Source organism: Microcaecilia unicolor, chromosome 11, assembly GCF_901765095.1.
Source record: "Microcaecilia unicolor chromosome 11, aMicUni1.1, whole genome shotgun sequence".
Taxonomy (NCBI): domain Eukaryota; kingdom Metazoa; phylum Chordata; class Amphibia; order Gymnophiona; family Siphonopidae; genus Microcaecilia; species Microcaecilia unicolor.
Genome location: NC_044041.1, coordinates 202,741,250 through 202,763,138, shown reverse-complemented (window position 1 = coordinate 202,763,138; position 21,889 = coordinate 202,741,250). Strand labels below are relative to the sequence as shown.

At 45.6% G+C, this 21,889-nt stretch overlaps 1 protein-coding gene across 1 annotated transcript in view; it reads left to right on the top strand.

The window, feature by feature from the left end:
* Positions 1–21,436, top strand: part of LOC115481170 (protein argonaute-1) — a 48,606-nt gene extending 27,170 nt beyond the window's left edge. The window contains exons 6-18 of the mRNA XM_030220220.1: positions 64–198; positions 5,873–5,960; positions 6,218–6,365; positions 6,835–6,954; positions 8,302–8,424; positions 9,502–9,635; positions 9,771–9,955; positions 11,636–11,795; positions 14,208–14,298; positions 16,085–16,279; positions 18,906–19,040; positions 19,587–19,688; positions 21,233–21,436. Of these exons, the coding sequence (XP_030076080.1) occupies positions 64–198; positions 5,873–5,960; positions 6,218–6,365; positions 6,835–6,954; positions 8,302–8,424; positions 9,502–9,635; positions 9,771–9,955; positions 11,636–11,795; positions 14,208–14,298; positions 16,085–16,279; positions 18,906–19,040; positions 19,587–19,688; positions 21,233–21,436 (1,820 nt within the window). The remainder of the gene's footprint in view (positions 1–63; positions 199–5,872; positions 5,961–6,217; positions 6,366–6,834; positions 6,955–8,301; positions 8,425–9,501; positions 9,636–9,770; positions 9,956–11,635; positions 11,796–14,207; positions 14,299–16,084; positions 16,280–18,905; positions 19,041–19,586; positions 19,689–21,232) is intronic.
* The last annotated feature ends 453 nt before the right edge of the window (positions 21,437–21,889 follow it).

Below are 21,889 nucleotides of genomic sequence, written 5' to 3'. Positions count from 1 at the left end.
TTTTTACTGTCTAGTATATAGCATTAGTACAAACGTTTAACGCCTCTCTCCTTTTCATTGCAGTCTCAGCCACAGCCTTCTACAAAGCTCAACCGGTCATTGAGTTCATGTGCGAGGTACTTGATATCCGAAACATAGATGAGCAGCCGAAACCTCTCACTGACTCGCAGAGGGTGCGCTTTACCAAGGAAATCAAAGGTAAATGAAAGCAGCATGATGGGGGGAGGGGGGGGCATGTGCGCTCCCACCCTGCAGAGCCTAACCTACTGTGCGAGAGGCATTTCTTTTTACACCAAAGTGAAATTCAGATAAACTAGAAGATGCTTGAAAAATATTGGCTACTAGTCTCACATTATGGTGTAAATTTTTAAAGTTTATCAGTGATTTGTAGTCACTTGAAAATGCATGCTTGCTTTTGTATTGTACAAGCAAGATGCATTCTAGGGACATGTACTAAATAAACACACACTTGCACTCATAATGAAACCCTCATTTTTTTTATCACCTAAATGTATCTGAATAAATCCAGTTTCCTTAAAGTGTCCCTGCGGACTGGCCCAACGAGTGACTGATGGGTTGTGACGGTCTTCCAGCATGTGGAGACTGAGAAGTCTGACTCGTCAAGGAGAGCACTTGAATGTAAAACCATGTGCAACTCTGTAGTCCGGAAATGGCAATTGCCACTACGGCAAATGTAAGCCACATTGAGCCTGCAAATAGGTGGGAAAATGTGGAATACAAATGCAATAAATAATAATAATAACCAATAAGAGCCCTTGCCATGAATAGAAAGATTCAGTATCCTCAGTCTCCAGCAGGTGGAAGGTGTGGTGATCCCTTTCAGGCTCTCACTTCTTTTTGTATTTCTGTTTTCTTAGCTTGTTAAAGAAATTAAGTTGTTTTTTTTTTTTTTCCTTCTGTGCACTTATTGTTATCATGGGAGCCTGTGTTGTTGAGGTAGAAATCCAAGGGGGTCTCTTTGCACCTGATTTGAATCTCATTTTTTTAAATTGCATCTTTTGAGTAGGTTGTATCGCTTGCTTCTGGCTGTGGATTTTGTGAGGGTGGTGGAGGCCATTGTGTTATCTGGCCTCGACTATTCTAACATTGTATTTTTCGAGGTACCTGCTGTTTAGGTTCATTCCTTCCTTGAAATTGTGCAGAATTCTGCAGTGCATCTTGGTGTTTGGTTTGCTGAAATATGATCGTATTTCAGCTTGCTTAAAGCAGTTGAGATGGCTGCCGGTTGCATTCAGGTTGAAATTTAAACTGCTGCTTATTTCATCACGTTTTCTTTCGTGATTCTGCTTTGTATTTAAAGAATGCTATCCAGCATTATGTTCCACAGAGACAGTTGCGGTCAATGAATGCTGGAAATTTGATTCTGCCTGCTCTGAAGGAAATAACTAGAAGAGGGACTTTCTCTGTTGCTGGGCCCCTCTGAATGGAACTGGCTGCCAGCGGGATTGCAATGAGAGACAAATTTGGTCGCTTTTAAGCGTCGTTTAAAGGTGCACCTGATGATGTCTGGCTTTTTATGCCATTGATAGTACGTTTCAACGATTTTTATTGTTGACAATAGGAGTGGCCTAGTGGTTAGGGTGGTGGACTTTGGCCCTGGGGAACTGAGGAACTGAGTTCGATTCCCAGCACAGGCAGCTCCTTGTGACTCTGGGCAAGTCACTTAACCCTCCATTGCCCCATGTAAGCCGCATTGAGCCTGCCATGAGTGGGAAAGCGCAGGGTACAAATGTAACAAAAATAAAATAGATACTATTGGAGATTCTACATGGAATGTTGCTATTCCACTAGCAACATTCCATGTAGAAGGCTGCGCAGGCGTCTGTTTCTGTGAGTCTGACGTTCTGCACGTACAGAAGCAGAAGCCTGCGCGGCCACATTGGTGATCTGCAAGGGCCGACTTCTACATGGAATGTTGCTAGTGGAATAGCAACATTCCATGTAGAATCTCAAACAGTAGCAACAGTGGAGGAGTGGCCTAGTGGTTAGGGTGGTGGACTTTGGTCCTGGGGAACTGAGTTCCATTCCCACTTCAGGCACAGGCAGCTCCTTGTGACTCTGGGCAAGTCGCTTAACCCTCCATTGCCCCATGTAAGCCGCATTGAGCCTGCCATGAGTGGGAAAGCGCGGGGTACAAATGTAACAAAAATAAAATAGATACTATTGGAGATTCTACATGGAATGTTGCTATTCCACTAGCAACATTCCATGTAGAAGGCTGCGCAGGCGTCTGTTTCTGTGAGTCTGACGTTCTGCACGTACAGAAGCAGAAGCCTGCGCGGCCACATTGGTGATCTGCAAGGACCAACTTCAATCTCAAATAGTAGCAACAGTGGAGGAGTGGCCTAGTGGTTAGGGTGGTGGACTCTGGTCCTGGGGAACTGAGGAACTGAGTTTGATTCCCACTTCAGGCACAGGCAGCTCCTTGTGACTCTGGGCAAGTCACTTAACCCTCCATTGCCCCATGTAAGCCGCATTGAGCCTGCCATGAGTGGGAAAGAGCGCAGGGAACAAATGTAACAAAAAAAAAAAAAAAAAGGTACAAATCCACCTTAACATAGCAGCGTCAATACAATTTTACAGAACTCAGTGGAGCAACACTTCAAGAATACAGCATTACGTACAGTCATCAAATTTTTATATAACTTTTATCCCCCCCCCCCTTTTTTTTTCTTTTACCGTGCTCTATGTTTAACTTTTAATATTTCAACGATTGTTATTGATGAGATCACATGGTAGACAATTCTATCTCAATCTATATAAATCTAATAACAAATAATTCTGTCATGTATTAATGAACCTAAAACTTCTATCATCCAGTTCCCCCCCACCCCCCCAAATCTTTCCACCCCTCCCTTTCCTTCTTTCCTTCTTAAGTATTTATGCCATTGATAGTAAAAGTATAAGGGCTGTGCTTTGGACATTCTTGTTCCTGTTGATGACCTAAGGTGTGCTACAAAATGTATTTTGTTTCTGTAATGTTGATGTTTTTTATTATGTGTTTTTATGTGGATATATTGTACCTGACCCTGGATAAGGACGGGTTATAAATAATAAATATAAAATCATATGTCAAGCAAAGACTTTCACGTGTATCTCAGAAGCCAGCCAAAATTGTTGAGGGATATCTGCTCTTCTGATAAGTTCATTTGGGCTCAGACTCTGTCCAACTCAAATCGGGAAGTTTTTGAAAAGTAGATTGTCTACTGCTGAACTGTAAGTCAGTTACTGATGTGTGTTCATCAACTAAAAGCCATTTACACATTTCCTATGATTAAATATTTCTTTATCAAAGGTAGCAACCATTTTTATTTTTTTATTTTGTCTCTGCAAATATGGTAACCCTACTGGGGGGAAAAAAAAAACGTAGAAATCTGCCTGGCACTGGCCTTATTTCCAAATTACTGGAGGTACTGCTTAAGTACCACTAAGTTTTGTTTGGATTCTGTTCGCTTTCTGTATAGGAATCCTTTGTGTTTATCCCATTAATTTTTTATTTTATTTTTGTTACATTTGTACCCCGCGCTTTCCCACTCATAGCAGGTTCAGTGCGGCTTACATATTATATGCAGGTACTTATTTGTACCTGGGGCAATGGAGGGTTAAGTGACTTGCCCAGAGTCACAAGGAGCTGCCTGTGCCTGCAGTGGGAATCGAACCCAGTTCCCCAGGACCAAAGTCCACCACCCTAACCACTAGGCCACTCCTCCACTGTTGCTACTATTTGAGATTCTACATGGAATGTTGCTATTCCACTAGCAACATTCCATGTAGAAGTCGGCCCTTGCAGATCACCAATGTGGCCGCGCAGGCTTCTGCTTCTGTACGTGCAGAACGTCAGACTCACAGAAACAGACGCCTGCGCAGCCTTCTACATGGAATGTTGCTAGTGGAATAGCAACATTCCATGTAGAATCTCCAATAGTAGCAACATTCCATGTAGAATCTCCAATAGTATCTATTTTATTTTTGTTACATTTGTACCCCGCGCTTTCCCACTCGTGGCAGGCTCAATGCGGCTTACATGGGGCAATGGAGGGTTAAGTGACTTGCCCAGAGTCACAAGGAGCTGCCTGTGCCTGAAGTGGGAATCGAACTCAGTTCCTCAGTTCCCCAGGACCAAAGTCCACCACCCTAACCACTAGGCCACTCCTCCACTCTGTGGAATTCTGTTACTGTTTTCATCTCCAAAACAAACAGAGAGGGGTATACACACAAAAAAAAAAACAACACTGGGCCTTCAAGGCTGGGTCAACAGGAGTATTTTATTAAAAAATGACCCGACACGGGCCATGTTTCGGCATTAACGCCTGCCTCAGGGGTCAGAGTTTAGTTGTAAATTATACAAGATGTATAAATGTCCAATGCCTCTGAGAATAAAATAAAAAAAAAAACATCTGAGCCAAGCTGTCCTGTCGAGAAGGACAGCCACGGTCAACTTTGTTTTCATCAAAGGAACGGCTAACACAGGAGTTGACCGTGGCTGTCCTTCTCGACAGGACAGCTTGGCTCAGATGTTTTTTTTTAAATTTTATTCTCAGAGGCATTGGACATTTATACATCTTGTATAAATTTACAACTAAACTCTGACCCCTGAGGCAGGCGTTACTGAACGCCGAAACACGGCCCGTGTCGGGTCATTTTTTAATAAAATACTCCTGTTGACCCAGCCTTGAAGGCCCAGTACTGTTTTCATCTCCACCATCGCCCATTTCCAGGCATCCACCACACTCTCCGTGAAAAAGTACTTTCCGGCATTATTCCTAAGTCAACCCCCCCCCCCCCCCCTCCAAAATCAGTTTCAACACACATGCATAATTGACTAAGACTGCCGGGGAAGGTTCCCTTATGCTCTTGCCTACCTTTGAAAATGAACTCTGGAGGTCTGAAGGGCCAATGATCAAGTTCCCCGTGCTGTTCCAAACATTGCTGTAAAATTAGCGCCAGAACGGCGCGGGGAAATAATGACCCCTGTGCTAATAGCGTGCAGATTTATGCGCGCTATTAGCTTTAATCATCAGGGTACTTCTGTGGCAGTGTTGTGCCAGGGCATGCGCCGAAGACACAGTCCTCCCACAGAAATTGTTTGACGTGTCCAAGTTGTCAAAAAAAAAAAAAAAAAGCCCGGACCTGTCAATCCAACCCGAACAGGGGCTAGAGGTTTGGTAGTCCTCCAGACCCCTTCAACACAAGAGACTGGACCTCTGGCACCCCTTAGTTGCACCCTCCCTCCCTAGCCCACTGGTCTAGTGTCCCCTCCCCAACCCCCCTTCATGGAAACAGGAGGAAGGAGTGCTTACTCCCCCCTTTTGCTTCCAGGTATGAGGGAGAGGTTTACAGGAGGTACTAGACCAGGCTGGGGTAGGAGGTTGGGTACAACTAAGGGGGGCTTGGGGGGAGGGTCAGGGATGAAGACCCTTGTGTCGCAGGGGGGTCTGGAGGTCCTCCGTACCTCCTTCCCCTTTGTGTCGGGTGGTTTCAGGAAGTCTAGAGGTCCACTGTACCTCCAGTCCCTTTGTGTTGGGGGGGGGGGGAGCGCAATCATGCAAATGAATCCTGGCAGGGTCTCCCCAATACTCCCCAGTGCCTTGGCAAACCCTAACGCCAGCGCCGAACTAAGCTGGTGTAGGGTTTGCTGCAGCAGCTGCACCCTTGCTTGGTGCGCTGTCCACTGAGCATTGGGGTGGAATATTGATGTCCCTGTTTAGCATGCATTCGCATGCTATTAGCATTCGGAGCCGGCGCAGGCTCACGTGGGCAATAATGGCTCCTCCTCCTGTGAGTGCTGCTGTTCTACAAGGACTTCCTTCCTGCCCATATGTAATGGAAATGGCCCTCTTTAATCCTCCAGGTCTGAAGGTGGAGGTGACCCATTGTGGACAGATGAAGAGGAAGTACAGAGTATGCAACGTGACCCGGCGTCCGGCCAGCCACCAGACGTGAGCCAACTCTGCTGGATTTTGGGTGGGGTGGGGAATTTCATTGTGCTTGTAATAAGCCACCTGTATAGTCCAGGTATTTCTTCAGCCTTGGGTCATGTTTTACCTATTAAAACCGGCTTCATAGTCTCAGTACTGGTTTAAGACCCACTGAGATGGTCAGAGAGGGGTTCTGGGAAAGTTGTATAGAGGGGCCCACCCTGATTAAACCTGGTTTATTACCAGCAATTAACAGATTTCCCTTTTTTTTTCTGTAGTTTCCCACTGCAGCTGGAGAGTGGACAGACAGTGGAGTGTACGGTTGCTCAGTACTTCAAGCAGAAATACAACCTGCAGCTGAAGTATCCTCACCTGCCATGCCTCCAGGTGGGCCAGGAGCAGAAACACACCTATTTACCCTTGGAGGTAAGCCCAGGCTTCCCTCAGTTCTTACTATGGGATTTTTCAAGCCTTTTATGTCTGGGGTAGGAGGGATGTGTGAAAGGTGGATAGTGTTGAGCAGAGAGCTACGATAGCCGAAGACCAAGGTTCAGTCCTGCCTTCATCCTTGACTGTGATTCTTAATGTCCAAAGAAGTCTGCTAGTAGCTTCCCTTTTGGAATATATATTCGGTACATTTGGAAAATATTGTGACTATGTAACAACAATAACTTAGAACATAAGGTACTGGGTCAGACCGATGATCCATCCAGTCCAGTATCCTGCTTCCAACAGTGACCAATCCAGGTCATAAGTACCTGGCAGAAACCCAAATAGTAGCAAAATAAAATCCTAAGTAGAGTGATATGATGCAGCCTCGAGATGGTTTGAATTGCATGCTTAATAGTAAGCACTGCGAGACCGTGTTTACTTTTTCATCTTCCCCGTTTCCTAGGTGTGTAATATTGTAGCTGGCCAGCGATGTATCAAGAAGCTGACAGACAACCAGACGTCCACCATGATAAAAGCGACTGCAAGATCTGCCCCAGACAGGCAGGAGGAGATCAGCAGGCTGGTGAGTGCTAGCAAAAAGGCTGAAAGGCATACTCCTGGGGGGAATACTGCGCAGTGTAGAATACAGACAACCAGACGTCCACCATGATAAAAGCGACTGCAAGATCTGCCCCAGACAGGCAGGAGGAGATCAGCAGGCTGGTGAGTGCTAGCAAAAAGGCTGAAAGGCATACTCCTGGGGGGAATACTGCGCAGTGTAGAATTTACGCAGAATTCTCCACCCACTCCTGCAGGATGTGCAGAATTCAGCGCAGGCACGGTCAGCAACAGCTTTGCTCACTCACTCTTTCCCTCCCATGCTTAGCTCCTGTGGTTCACATAATTAGTCCGGTTTAAGCCGGCACAGGAGAAGGAAGTGACCCGATGTGCAGCTCAGCGGGGCAGGGGACGAGAGTGAGCAGAGCTGCTGCTGCTTCTGCCACCCGTGACTGAAGATGAGAAGGAGCCAGAGCAAAGGTTAGTGTACAGTGAGGGGCTAGGAAAAGGGTGAGTGTACCATGGGGGGAGGGGCAGCATAAAGGGGTGAGTGTACCACTGCTCTGTGTGAGATCAAACCTGAGGGTGTGCCATGGGGGAGGGTAAGGTGGAGGAATTTGAAGCTGGGGTATTGCATGCGGAAGAAGAATTTGGGGGGCAGAGACGGAATTATGGGTCTTTTGGGTTTCAGAGGGCAGTGGTGTACCAAGGTGGGGGCGGTCCGCCCCGGGTGCACGCTGCTGGGGAGGTGCCGCGCGCCTGTCGGCTCTTCGTTTTCATGCTCCTTTTGCCCCGGAACAGGTTACTTCCTGTTCCGGGGCAGAGGGAGCATGAAAACGAAGAGCCGGCAGGCGCGCAGCACCTCCCCCCCCCCCCCCCCCCAGCGGTGTGCACCTGGAGGGGGGGGGGGTTCTTTCACCGGGGGGGGGGGGGGGGCGCTGCACCCAGGGGGGCGAGGCGCATTGGCGATCCGCCCCGGGTGTCAGCCCCCCTAGGAACGCCACTGTCAGAGGGCGATAATGGCAGTTAGTGAGAGAGGGAAATAAGAATGCTGGAGCCTGAGGAAGGGATTTTGGGCCTTATGGAGAATTCTATGCGAAACACTACAAATGAATTTTGCAGAATCTTCAAAAATGTTTTTGTGCACAATTCCATCAGGAGTAAAGGTAGCAGACAGCAGACTTAATCATGGGCTGTTAAACAGAGCACATCACTTTAGTACGCAAGCAAAGGCCATCAGTTGCTTACATGAGAACTTAGACCCCTCTCTCAGGACAGTGCTGCCAACGAATCAGGAATGTTTGAGAGGAGAACCTTGGTAAGGCAGAAGTTCATACTTGGTTCCTTGAGATGGTTTCTGCTTTGTTTGCAGATGAAGAATGCCAGCTACAACCTGGACCCCTACATCCAAGAGTTTGGGATCAAGGTGAAAGACGACATGACAGAGGTGACGGGACGGGTTCTTCCTGCTCCAATTCTCCAGTATGGTGGCCGGGTAAGCAAGCCGAGGAGTGTCGTCCTGGCTTTGTTGTGTAAGCTTCAGGTCACCCCTTCATAGACATTGTTTTACGTGAACTGAGGCTTGCTTCTTCTGCATTTATCACCCAACTGCCCTTTGAGCCCTCTGTACAAGCTGTGGAAGAGCTGCAGGAGGACACAGCACCCAGGATTCATTCTGCTGGCTTTCCACAGATCACACAGGAAAGAACTTGGAATTAAAAAGGCACTTTTCTCCTTTAAAGTGTGAGATAGTTAAACTGAAATTGATTTTACCAGCTAAAATAAAAGGAGTGAATAATAGTTCATTGGGGGTTTCAGTCATAGGAGCCAACTTTTCAAAGTAATTGGGGGTGCTGAATTTTTTTTTTTTTTTTTTTACAGATGGTGCATTCTCCCATCCCTCTCCCCCCTTGTCCCTCCTCCACCTCCCTTCGAGTTCCAGGCCCCTCTCCCTCCCCTCTCGCTCTCCTTTCCCTCGCTCCCCCTCCCTTCGAGTTCCAGGGTTCCCCCCCCCTCCCTTTGAGTTCCAGGGTCCCCCCCTCCCTCCCTCCCTTCCAGTTCCAGGGTCGTCGTCCCTCCGAATTTTAAAAGTCATCTATCTTACCTCATCGGGGTTAGGGCGGCAGCAGCGGTAAAAAGCATGCAGGCTCGGCTCGGTGCCTTAGTTGTTTTCCTTCCTCTCTCTCTCAGCTCTGGTCCCGCCCTTGCGGAAACAGGAAATGAGGGCAGGACCAGAGCTGAGAGAGAGAGGAGGGAAAACAACTAAGCGCCGAGCCTGAATGCTTTTTACCGCTGCTGCCGCCCTAACCCCAACGAGGTAAAATAGATGACTTTTAAAATTTGGAGGGAGGGGGCCTGGAACTCAATGGGAGGAGGGAGGGAGGGAACGAACTTCCTGTGGGCGAAATATTGGGGGTGCTGGAGCACCCACAGCACCCATGGAGTCGGTGCCTATGGTTTCAGTGGCTTTTAGTCAATTGTGATTGTCATTTCTCCAGACACTGCTGTTTGCAGCACTGCAGTGAAATGAAGGATATGAATTAACTAAATGGTGTATTTTGTTTTCCTGCAGAACCGAGCAATTGCCACACCAAACCAGGGGGTCTGGGACATGCGGGGGAAACAGTTCTACAACGGCATTGAAATAAAGGTTTGGGCTATCGCTTGCTTTGCCCCTCAGAAGCAGTGCCGGGAAGAGGTGCTAAAGTGAGTAAAAGGGATGGAGACGCACACGTCTGATTCCATTGAATTCCCAGGCTCCGCTCTTGCGCTTAGGCATCAGTAGGTCTGAAAATTGGCAGAAAACCCCTTCAGATGCTGATGTGTTGATCTATTGCACAGGAATTTCACAGACCAGCTGCGTAAGATCTCTAAGGACGCAGGGATGCCGATCCAGGGCCAGCCGTGTTTCTGTAAATATGCGCAGGGTGCAGACAGCGTGGAGCCCATGTTCCGGCACTTGAAGAACACCTACTCAGGGCTTCAGCTCATCATAGTGATCCTTCCAGGGAAAACACCCGTTTATGGTAAGGGAATAGGAGTGTGAACGCATACGTCTTTGTCCTGTATATATTTAGAAGGAGCAAGAAGGACATTATAAAGTGATCTGCTAATTATTATTAGGAAAGGAATGGAAAACAAAAACGAGGATGTTATAATGCCTTTGTATCGCTCCATGGTGCGACCGCACCTCGAATATTGTGTTCAATTCTGGTCGCCGCATCTCAAAAAAAGATATAGTGGAATTAGAAAAGGTGCAGAGAAGGACGACGAAAATGATAAAGGTGATGGGACGACTTCCCTATGAGGAAAGGCTAAAGCGACTAGGGCTCTTCAGCTTGGAGAAAAGGCGGCTGAGGGGAGATATGATAGAGGTCTATAAAATAATGAGTGGAGTTGAACGGGTAGATGTGAAGCGTCTGTTCACGCTTTCCAAAAATACTAGGACTAGGGGGCATGCGATGAAGCTACAATGTAGTAAATTTAAAATGAATCGGAGAAAATGTTTCTTCACTCAATGTGTAATTAAACTCTGGAATTCGTTGCCAGAGAATGTGGTAAAGGCGGTTAGATTAGCGGAGTTTAAAAAAGGTTTGGACGGCTTCCTAAAGGAAAAGTCCATAGACCGTTATTAAAAGGACTTGGGGAAAATCCACTATTTCTGGGATAAGCAGTATAAAATGTTTTGTACATTTTTGGGATCTTGCCAGGTATTTGTGACCTGGATTGGCCACTGTTGGAAACAGGATGCTGGGCTCGATGGACCTTTGGTCTTTCCCAGTATGGCAACACTTATGTACTTATTCTTCCTGCACTGTGATGCTGTTCTTCAGGAAAGTGTATATATGCAATTTATTATTTTATTTATGCAAATGACCATTAATGTGTCGTCCTGGTTATCTTTTATGTAGTGGAGAGATTAAAATAATGCTTTTATTGTTTTTCTTCTGTGTATTGTAATGAAATATTAGACCAGCTCTATACACTACCGTCTGGAGCACCTGAATTTTAATTCCTGGCTTAGATCTGTTCCCTTCTAAGATGGCCAGGGCTAGGGATCCTCGGGGGGGGGGGGGGGGGGGGTGGCAGCGTTTACAACTCAATCGCTGTGCTGGATTTAGGGTCTGTGATTACAGGGTTGCAGAAGGAGCGCTAATAGTGGAGTAGCCTAACGGATAGAGCAGCAGGCTGAGAACCAGAGAAACCGGGTTGAAATCCCAGTGTGGCTCCTTGTGACTTTGGGGAAAGTCGCTTAACCCTCTGTTGCATCAGGTACAAACTTATATTCTAAGCTCTCTGGGGACAGGATATGTACTGTAGCTGTGTGTAACTCATCTTGAGCTACTGAGAAAGACGTGAACTGAATCCATATCCCCCCCCTTGAGCTGAGGACTGTTGCTGAGACGACTGGGTAAAAAAAATCGGAGTGTAAAGCCCCTGAGTGGTTGTGATATGGCGCTTCTGGCACCCTAGCACAACAGAGGTCAGTTTTCTGGGGTGCTGCCACGCCTAGAGGAAGAGGAAACTGGCAAGCTGAAAAAGGAAAAAAAAAATAGCAGATGTATTATGACAATTCACACGCCCTTACTTATTCTGCACACAGTAAATGAGTTCAAGCAATCCTTGCCTGTCCGTTTTCTTTCCTTGAAACATGGCTGTCTTTGAAGCTTCCGAGTAATGTTCTGTTCTGCTCCCTTTTTTCTCAGCTGAGGTGAAGCGTGTCGGAGACACACTCCTGGGAATGGCCACACAGTGCGTTCAGGTCAAGAACGTGGTGAAAACGTCCCCTCAAACTCTCTCCAACCTCTGCCTCAAGATCAACGTCAAACTTGGGGGCATCAACAATATCCTTGTACCTCACCAGCGGTATGTGATGCTTACGTGATAGAAATGGGTTTATTTTTAGAAGCTTAAGAGAGACCCTGTACTTCGGACAGCTGAAGCAAGCCTCACCACTTACCCTGTCAGCATGGCAACCAGCAGGGACTAAGTGGTATTACTTCAAGATAAGCAGCCAGATCTAGAAATCAAATCTGAGCCTTCTGCACCGTTAGCTAATTCTCTTGTTTTAGTTTCAAACAATTGTATTGTACAAGGCAAATATGCATATAGACAAAAATGCAGGCAAACGGCACCTGCCCTCAGAATAAGTAGCAACCTACAAGTCAGAGGCTTCACCAAATTTATGTTAAATCTTTATTTTAATTAAAGAAATCTGTATACAAGCAAAAAAACACAATACAATGTGAAAACTTGTAACTCTTCACCAAATTTTATATTTTCTCCCCCCCCCCCCCCCCCCCCACCAGCCCCATATGAAGCAGGAAAATCATCGGCCCTGGTTACTAATTCTTTATGTTGAAATATATTTTGTCAACAAAAGATAAAGTACTACTACTACTACTTAACATTTCTAGAGCGCTACTAGGGTTACGCAGCGCTGTACAGTTTAACAAGGACAGTCCCTGCTTAAAAGAGCTTACAATCTAAAGGACGAAATGTCAAGTTGGGGCAGTCTAGATTTCCTGCGTAGAGGTGTAGTGGTTAGGTGCCGAAGGCGACATTGAAGAGGTGGGCTTTGAGTAAGGATTTGAAGATGGCCAGGGAGGGGGCCTGGTGTATGGGCTCAGGGAGTTTAAACAAACATGCATACCATCTACAGTGATGTTCCTTGGTCAGCTTGCACCCGGGGTGGATTGCTGCTGTGCACCCCCCCCTACCCAGGTGCAGTGTCATTCCCCCTCTGGGTTCAGCAGCGTTCCCCCCCACCCCCCGGCACACCATCTCAAGAGACCCCCCTGGGGTGTTAGGAGCTGCCGTGAGGCTGTCGGCTCCCTGCTCCCTCTGCCCCCGAAACAAGAAGTAACAGAGGGAGCAGGGAACTGGCGGAGCTGACAGCTGCTCCATGCACTCCCCCCTCCCCACCGCAGTGTGCACCCCGGGCGGACTGTCCCCACCGCCCCCTCACTACGCTGCTGGCCGTCTATCACACATTCAATAATGAAACAATACCCACAGAAAGAAGCACAATGACAAATTATAATCCCTCCCGACCCTGAACGCTAAATTCTAACCCCAACCCCACCCCTGCCTCCACTTGCCTAAAATCCCCTCTCCACATAAGAGTATTATCATCCCAGCAACTACAGAATTATAAAGACAATTATTAACACCCACATAAAAAATTGTGACGGCAGGTATCTTAACTGTAATGTATTGAGAAAGGTAGCCAGCATTTTCATAGTGAGTGTATTAATATAAGGTGACCATATTTTAAAGAAAACACTTTTTTTTTTCTCTTCTCCCCCCCCAAGACTCCACTGATGGCCTCTCCAGGTGAGGACTTCATGCATTTGGTTAAGCCACTGGAAAGATGGAGAGCGTCTCTAATCCATTCTAACAAAATGCCTCTTTTCCAATCAAAGACACCTTTTAACTAGTCCTCTCTGTAAACATGTCCCAAAATCATTCTAGGATCAAGGCACTGTGAGCATTTGGCAAAAGTCGTTAGAAAAGGCTTTCCAAAGCTAGACATTCAAGAAAATATCCTAAACCTGATTCCCTCTGCTACCTTAGATTATTTTTCTTTCAAATAATCGATCCGATCAACTGAATTTTCCATTTTGCAAGAAGTGTGTAGGACCACCCAGAGAGAGCACAGTCTCTGGAGCATGTATTTGGGACTAGCCGGAGGCAGGGACGTAGCTAGGTGGGGCCACGGGGGCATGGGCCCCCACAGATTTAGCCCTGGCCCCCTCTACTTTTGACCCCCTGCCGCCGACAGGTACCTTTGCTGGCGGGGGTCCCCAACCCCAGCCAGCTGAAGTCTTCTTTAGAGCTGGTCTCCAACATGTTTGCTGATCTGTTTCTGTGACTCCTGACGTCCTGCGTGTCCACGTGCAGGATGTCAGGACTCACAGAAACAGATCAGTGAACGCGCTGGAGACCGGCACTAAACAAGACTTTAGCTGGCTGGGGTTGGGGACCCCCGCCAGCAAAGGTACCTGCTGACGGGGGGGGGGGGGGTGTCGGCGGCAGGCTAAACTGTACCCCCCCTCCGGCCGAGGTCTGGCTACGCCCCTGGCTGGAGGGACTACAGAGTGTGTGTGCATAGAATCGGTCAGAGAGAGCACAGATTGTGTATTATATAACATTGATCAGAAAAAAAAACGCAAACTGTTAGTGGGTCTCCTTTTTGGCTCTTTTCTGTGTTTAGTATTGACTGCCCGCTGTGTTACGGGTCAAGGATGGTCACTTATCTTTGATTTGTCCGTACAGCTCTGCTGTTTTTCAGCAGCCCGTCATCTTCTTGGGAGCAGATGTGACCCATCCGCCTGCAGGAGATGGGAAGAAGCCGTCTATCACTGCTGTAAGCTCATGATCTTCAGAACAGTATCGATAACTAAATAGCTATATCATAGCGGTAATGCTTTCTCTGATGTAACATTGATACCTCTCAGCTCCCAGATCCCCTGATTTTGTTTTGCAGTTCACTGCAGCTGAGGATTATGGCTTAAGTTACTAGATCATGTTTTAGCACTGAGGAGTCGGTTTTCAAAAGATTTTATGTGGGTAAAACGTGTTTAGAAATTGTATAGGCAAAGTGGAACAAGAGTGTAACCACACATACATTTTTGACTTGACCTAAAAATTTTAGTTGCAGTGTTTAAAAATATTCACTGCTTAAATATCTTTAACTTAAGGTCCAAGAAGTGAAAAATATTTCTTGTAAACATGTAACATATGTCTGCTATTTAATGATAAGAACAAGTAAATATGTAAAAGACATTTAAATAGTGAACATTTTTAAAGATTTCAACAAAAATTGTAAGGTGGAAGTTGAAATTTGTGTGGGTAAACATGTTTACACTTTTAAAAAACATGGTTTCAAAATAGTCACCCCAGTGCACAGGAGACTTTCTCTCCCAGTTTGTACTTATATGTGCAGTGATTTGCATTGTTTAAATCTGTGCATACTGTCACACACGCTTTGCACCTGCATTAGTAGAGGTTCTAAAGTACTTATGCTGTACATAAGTATTGCCATACTGGGACAGACCAAAGGTCCATCAAGCCCAGCATCCTGTTTCCAACAGTGGCCAATCCAGGTCACAAATACCTGACAAGATCCCCAAAAAGCACAAAACATTTTATTCTGCTTATACCAGAAATAAGCAGTGGATTTTCCCCAAGTCCATTTTAATAATGGTCTATGGAGTTTTCCTTTAGGAAGCCGTCCAAACCTTTTTTTAAAACCCTGCTAAGCTAACCACCATGTCCTTGACCTGTATTTTCAAAGGGAAAGCTACACAAACATTTCCCCTTTTAAAAATTCTGATAAAGCTTGTGCAGTAGACACCAGCAGGTGGTGTCCTTGCAAAGCATATCTTGCAAGTCCTATAGATATGGAGGAAAATCACAAGAAGAACTAGAAATCTGCTTGGTTTTGGGAGGGGGGGGGGGGTGTGCTGTTAAATGTGGAAGTAGGAACATGTTCCACCCAGCATGATCATCTTAACAGGACACCAGCACAATGTATTCCCTCTGCCTTTTTAAGTGTGCGTTGCATTGCCCAAGTGTGATTATCAATTTGACTTTAAAGAGCATTAGCAGGAAAGAGGTCATAGTTTAATTGTTGTCATGGGGCTGAAGCTGGGACAATATTTGTTGGTATGAATCTTTCACTCACCCCTGAATGCCTTCTCTCTGTTCTCAGTACAATAAACTTCAAAATGAGACTTGAAAAAGCGACACTTCCCCCCCCCCCCCCCCCCCCCCCATTTCATATAAGCTACAGTGATCCAACTATAAAAAGTAAAACAAAAAAAAACCCCACAAAGTGTAGAAAGTTGTTGAAAGTTTATTTCAGGAAGCATTTGAGGTAAATATTACGTTTTGAATGATGCTGATTTGTGAGTCATTTTAAGTATGTTTTAATTTATTATGCATGGCATAGAATGGTTCACCAGGCTTGCGGTATATGATTATTGTGGCAGTAATAAAGATAAGGTTATTGATCTTCCATTGCCTCGTGTAGAAGCCCTTTGGGGATGGGGAAATAATTATGCACTGTACCTGAACTACTGAGAGAGGCCTGAGCTAATTCCAAATCCAGGGATGTGTCCTCCTTATATTCTGGGCCCGGTGCATTGCAGGTTGTTGGCAGCATGGACGCTCACCCCAGCCGTTACTGTGCCACCGTGCGTGTGCAGCGACCGCGGCAGGAGATTATCGAAGACCTTTCCTATATGGTGAGAGAGCTACTCATTCAGTTCTACAAGTCCACACGTTTCAAGCCAACGCGCATCATTTTCTATCGAGATGGGGTTCCCGAGGGCCAGCTCCCACAGGTGAGAAGGAGGACAGTAATGTCTTCTCTAAATGTTTTCTGGGGAGTGTGTGGCTGTGCTGCTTTGTGTGCATAACTTTGCAAAGTGGTGGTGATGGTGGGGGAGGGGGGTGGAGTATAGATCTCCATAGTGTTCTGTTTCTACCATAACATCATTACCCACTGCAATGGCAACTGAAGATGTGAACCAGAACCTCAACCCATACATTTATGCCGATGTTGTAACGATCTACATCCTAGTCAATCAAGACCTAAAAGAAATTTCCAACGACATCAACCAAAGCCTGCACATCATGCACTCTTGGGCAGATGCCTTTCAGCTAAAACTCAATGCAGAAAAAACCCAATGCCTAGTACTTACCTCTCAATACAATACGAGCAAATTCACCACCATCAACACACCAAAGATAAACCTACCTATCTCGGACACCTTGAAAATTCTTGGTGTCACCATTGATCGGCACCTGACACTTGAGAATCACGCGAAAAACACAACCAAAAAGATGTTCCAATCAATGTGGAAATTAAAAGAGTAAGACCATTCTTCCCGAGGACCGTCTTCCGTAATCTGGTTCAATCATTAGTCCTCAGTCATCTAGATTACTGCAACTCACTCTACGCTGGCTGCAAGGAGAAAATACTCAAAAGATTCCAAACAGCCCAGAACACGGCAGTCAGACTCATATTTGGCAAACCAAAATATGAGAGTGCAAAACCCCTACGAGAGAAGTTACACTGGCTCCCACTCAAAGAGCGCATCACGTTCAAAGTACATACCCTAGTACATAAAATCATCCATGGCGATGCCCCAGCATACATGTCAGACTTGATAGACCTACCATCCAGGAATGCTAAAAAAATCCTCTCGCACATTCCTCAATCTTCATTTCCCCAACTGCAAAGGTCTAAAGTACAAACTAATGCACGCATCAACCTTTTCTTATATGAGCGCACAGCTCTGGAAGGCATTACCACGTAACCTAAAAGCGGTCCATGAACTAACCAACTTCCGGAAACTACTAAAGACCCATCTCTTCGACAAGGCTTATCACAAAGACCAAGTCATGTGAAACTCACACTTACACCATGAATGTAAATCAATGCCTTCTGTCTCTTACTTTTATGCTTTCCATTACCATCCAACACAAACCCTGCTGTAACTCCAAATGCCTAACCTCTTCTCATGTCCACTATCCATGATGTATTGTAAGCCACATTGAGCCTGCAAAGAGGTGGGATAATGTGGGATACAAATGCAATAAATAATAATAATAATAACTCTTGGTTTTCAGTTGCCTTCTCATTGCTCTCTCTTCTTGCCTCTATAGTTTTTTTTTGTTTACATCTTTCATCCCTTACTTTCCACTCTACTACGCTTTCTTTTCTTGTACCCTCCGGTTGGTTGCTGACGTCCGTGCAGAAACACAGATTGTACAGCCTGGTTTGTAGTGTGTGTGACTGCTGCAGAGGTGCTGCATACATTAAGAGGGTATGTTGGAGGACAGTGCTAAGCTGAAAGTACCGGGAGGGCAATGCTACGCTGAGAATCCATGGGCCAGCCCCCCACAAATGAGGAGGAAGACAGTGCTGTGCTGGTACTGGTACTGGCAAGGGGAAGCTCTTTGGAGCAGGGGAAAAGGCAGCGGTCTGCTGGGATTCATGCAGGACAGCTCCTGCAGGTTGGTACGAGGCAGCACTAGGTTGGGGGGGGGGGGGGGGTTCCTGAGTTCTCAAGTCAGTACTTGAAAAAACGTGTTAACTCTTTAAAACTGGAAATAAAAATATCTGATAAATACATCCCAACATACAGCCAGGACTATGTACTACTACTACTTATCATTTCTATAGCGCTACTTAGACGTATGCTGTACACTTGAACATGAAGAGACAGTCCCTGCTCCACAGAGCTTACAATCTAATCAGGACAGACAAACAGGACAAATAAGGGATAAGGACCAAGAGTAGCAAGATTCTAGAATCCCAAAGAATAGCAAGATTCTGTGCAGAATCCCAAAGAGTGGCAAGATTCCGGAATCCCAAAGAGTAGCAAGATTCCATGCAGAATCCCAAAGAGTATCAAGATTCTGGAATCCCAAGCACTACTACTACTACTAATTATCATTTCTATAGCGCTACTAGACGTACGCAGCGCTGTACACTTGAACATGAAGAGACAGTCCCTGCTCCACAGAGCTTACAATCTAATTAGGACAGACAAACAGGACAAATAAGGGATAAGGACAAAGAGTAGCAAGATTCCAGAATCCCAAAGAGTGGCAAGATTCCATGCAGAATCCCAAAGAGTAGCAAGATTCCGGAATCCCAAAGACTACTATTACTACTACTTATCATTTCTATAGCGCTGCTAGACGTATGCAGCGCTGTACACTTGAACATGAAGAGACAGTCCCTGCTCCACAGAGCTTACAATCTAATTAGGACAGACAGGACAAACAAGAGATAAGGGAATATTAAGGTGAGGATGATAAAATAAGGGTTCTGAACAAGTGAATAAGGGTGGAAGATTTTTCAGACCACAGGCTGTGAAAATAGACAGTAGAGGAATGAACTAACGTAGGATTGAATCCAAACTTGTCCTGTGCTTTTTTTTTTTTCCTACTCCTTAGATTCTGCACTATGAGCTGCTAGCGATCAGAGATGCCTGCATTAAACTGGAGAAGGATTATCAACCTGGGATAACCTACATTGTTGTACAGAAGCGCCACCACACACGGCTGTTCTGTGCAGACAGGAACGAGCGGGTGAGCTATCACAAGAAACCGATGAACGATAATGCTTTGTATACAATATCGTCCTTTTTTTTGAAAGGGTGGGGATAAAGAATACACAGTGGAATAAATAAAGGGAAAGAATAAACTAAGATCGCATGCGGTCTTAGCTGAGCCCAGACTTCACTGCAGAATGGAAGTCTGAACGGTCAGAGGGAAACCAAGCATCCGTTCGTTTCCATTATATTGATGGTCTGGTGCGTAGCACGCTAATCTCCAGTCTCCTGCCGTGCCTGAGACTCATTCCTTTCTCCCTGATTCTTCTTGTATTCTCTGGCCTTTTCTTTATGTCTGGTATGGTTTGCTATTCTGCTTCTGTCAGGACTTTTGGCAGAACTGCCTCAAATCTTGGACCCCTCAGGTATTTCTATGCCCTGAGTTGAGAGATGGAGTCACCAGATCAGCAGCACCTGCCGAACCCTGTTGACGCCTCTCTTCCTATGTTCTGTCAGGAATTTGTGCTGAAGGTGTGGGTGTTATAGCTGCTGTGTTAACCCCTTCACCTCTGCTTCCATACAGATCGGAAAAAGCGGAAACATTCCAGCTGGCACGACTGTGGACACAAACATCACCCATCCCTTTGAGTTTGATTTCTACCTTTGCAGTCATGCGGGCATCCAGGTAACGCCTCGGACCACACAGCAAGTAATAGTATTTGTGTGACTTCAGAGGTTTAATTCTGGGTGGTCCTTTAGGAAAGGATGTGGTTCCTGTATGGCTTTTGCATGGGTATCGTGAATGTGTTTCGTGTGACCTGCTTCTAGTTTGGGGGTGGGGGTGACCTCTCTCTATTTCTTGTGTGGATTGTTTCAAGTTGTGCTGGTGCTGGGATTACTGTGCGAGGCCCGTCCTGGTGGACACTTTTCAAACAGTAAAAGAGCAAAGTGAAAAATGACCTGAAAGTTTTAGGGGAGGGGGAGAAAAAAAAGGCTTGCCTGTTAACCCCTGGAGAGGAGTAGACGGGCAGCTGCTACATTTGGGGGGGGGGCTGCAGAGACAGATGTTGCTTCACAGCTGTGACTTCGCTGTGGAGGTTCTGCTGTTCTGGGCAATGTCTTATTTATTAGGAAGACCGATGCGCCTCCTCTCTTGTGTCCCATCTTTAGCTGAAAACGCGTCACAAATATTAACGTTTATTCTAGGTGGACACTGGCCCCTCCTGTTAGCTTAGTTTGATGGATTAAAATTCAGACTACTCTACCTAACAGCACCTTTTACATCATCGTGTGGAGCTGACCCTGGTATCTGTTCTTGGGATGAGCTCAAAGGTGTATTGTAAAAAAAAGTTGGGAGTTGTTTACAATGGTGTTTTGATACTCTAGAGGTTCATGAGAAGTGTATGCAGAAAACTATTAGTAGGGGGGTTAATTTTGAAGTTATTGCTGTTAGCAATAATTTCACTGTTAGAATAATTGATAGAGGTTTTTTAAATATGGTTTTGTACAGTAAGAGATGTTAAATTTTGATTGTTTCGTAAAAGTATACTAACAAAAATTCAAGTTAAAAAGAAAGGCCTGGACTTAAAAAAAAAAAAAAAAAAAAGGTGTATTGTAAAGACAACTTTAGTTTTGTTTTTTGTTTTTTTTTTGTTACATTTGTACCCCACGCTTTCCCACTCATGGCAGGCTCAATGCAGCTTACATATTGTATGCAGGTACTTATTTGTACCTGGGGCAAATCAAAAAAGTGTAGCACAGACTAGGTTCATTTTATCATTTTCCTGTCTTTCACTGTTCTTCCCATTAAATTAGGGTTATGTGGGACTCGTCAGTGTAGATTATCCTTCAGTCAAGGGAATTTAAACGTAAAGGGGATATTTCCTTTTCTCTGTCTTATCTCCCTGCCTATTGGTAGAATTCTCTTCCTTTACATATTAAGTGTGAAGTTCCAGAAGAAATTTAAAAACTTAACCTTTTTCAGGAATTTGTTTTTAAAATTCTCAAGATCTTACTATTGATTGTCTTTATAATAACCTGAGTTGGTTTTAATGCTCAAGGTTTGTACCATCTTTTACAGCTTAGGACCCGTTTTGGATTCTGCTGTATATAAATACCTGCATTAGATTAGATTTTCCGTAAACCGCATAGAACCGATGATACTGGGTAACAGAGGTCTGGAAGAACCATATTGTATTGTCCTCGCTATGATCTTCTCTTTCCTTCCAGGGTACAAGCAGGCCTTCCCACTACTACGTCCTATGGGATGATAACCGCTTTACAGCAGACGAGTTACAGATCCTGACGTACCAGCTGTGTCACACGTATGTGCGCTGCACACGCTCAGTCTCTATCCCCGCCCCTGCCTATTACGCCAGGCTGGTGGCCTTCAGAGCCCGCTACCACTTAGTAGACAAAGAGCATGACAGGTGAGTGGCTTCGTTTTCTCCCACCTTGCGTGGAGAAGTTGGTTTCTTTTGGTTAGTTTCCATAGCAGCTGAAAAGAGGAGGCCTGGCCTGCAGCCCTGTTAAAGCTACATGGAAAAAAAAGTTGAACCTATTGAGGAGAAAACAAACAAGAGGGAACCACGAACCGATCGTGCTGCTGAAAGCGTGACTGAGCCGGGACAGAATCCTAAAGTTTTTTTCTCCTGCAAGTTTTTAGTTTTTAATTGAAAACTGGACAGTAGGGTGGCATTAGGCTCACTGCCGGTGTTCAGGGCCATGCAGAAGCAGGCAGGGCTTGTGGTACAGACGGTGAAAGGCATGTGAAAGAAACGGGGCTTTTGTGAAATAATTGCATCTGGATGAGCTCCCCGACGTGGAAGGAAATCGCTTCATTACATGTTACTGAAGCATTGCTAGCTATTATAGAGAGCCACAAAA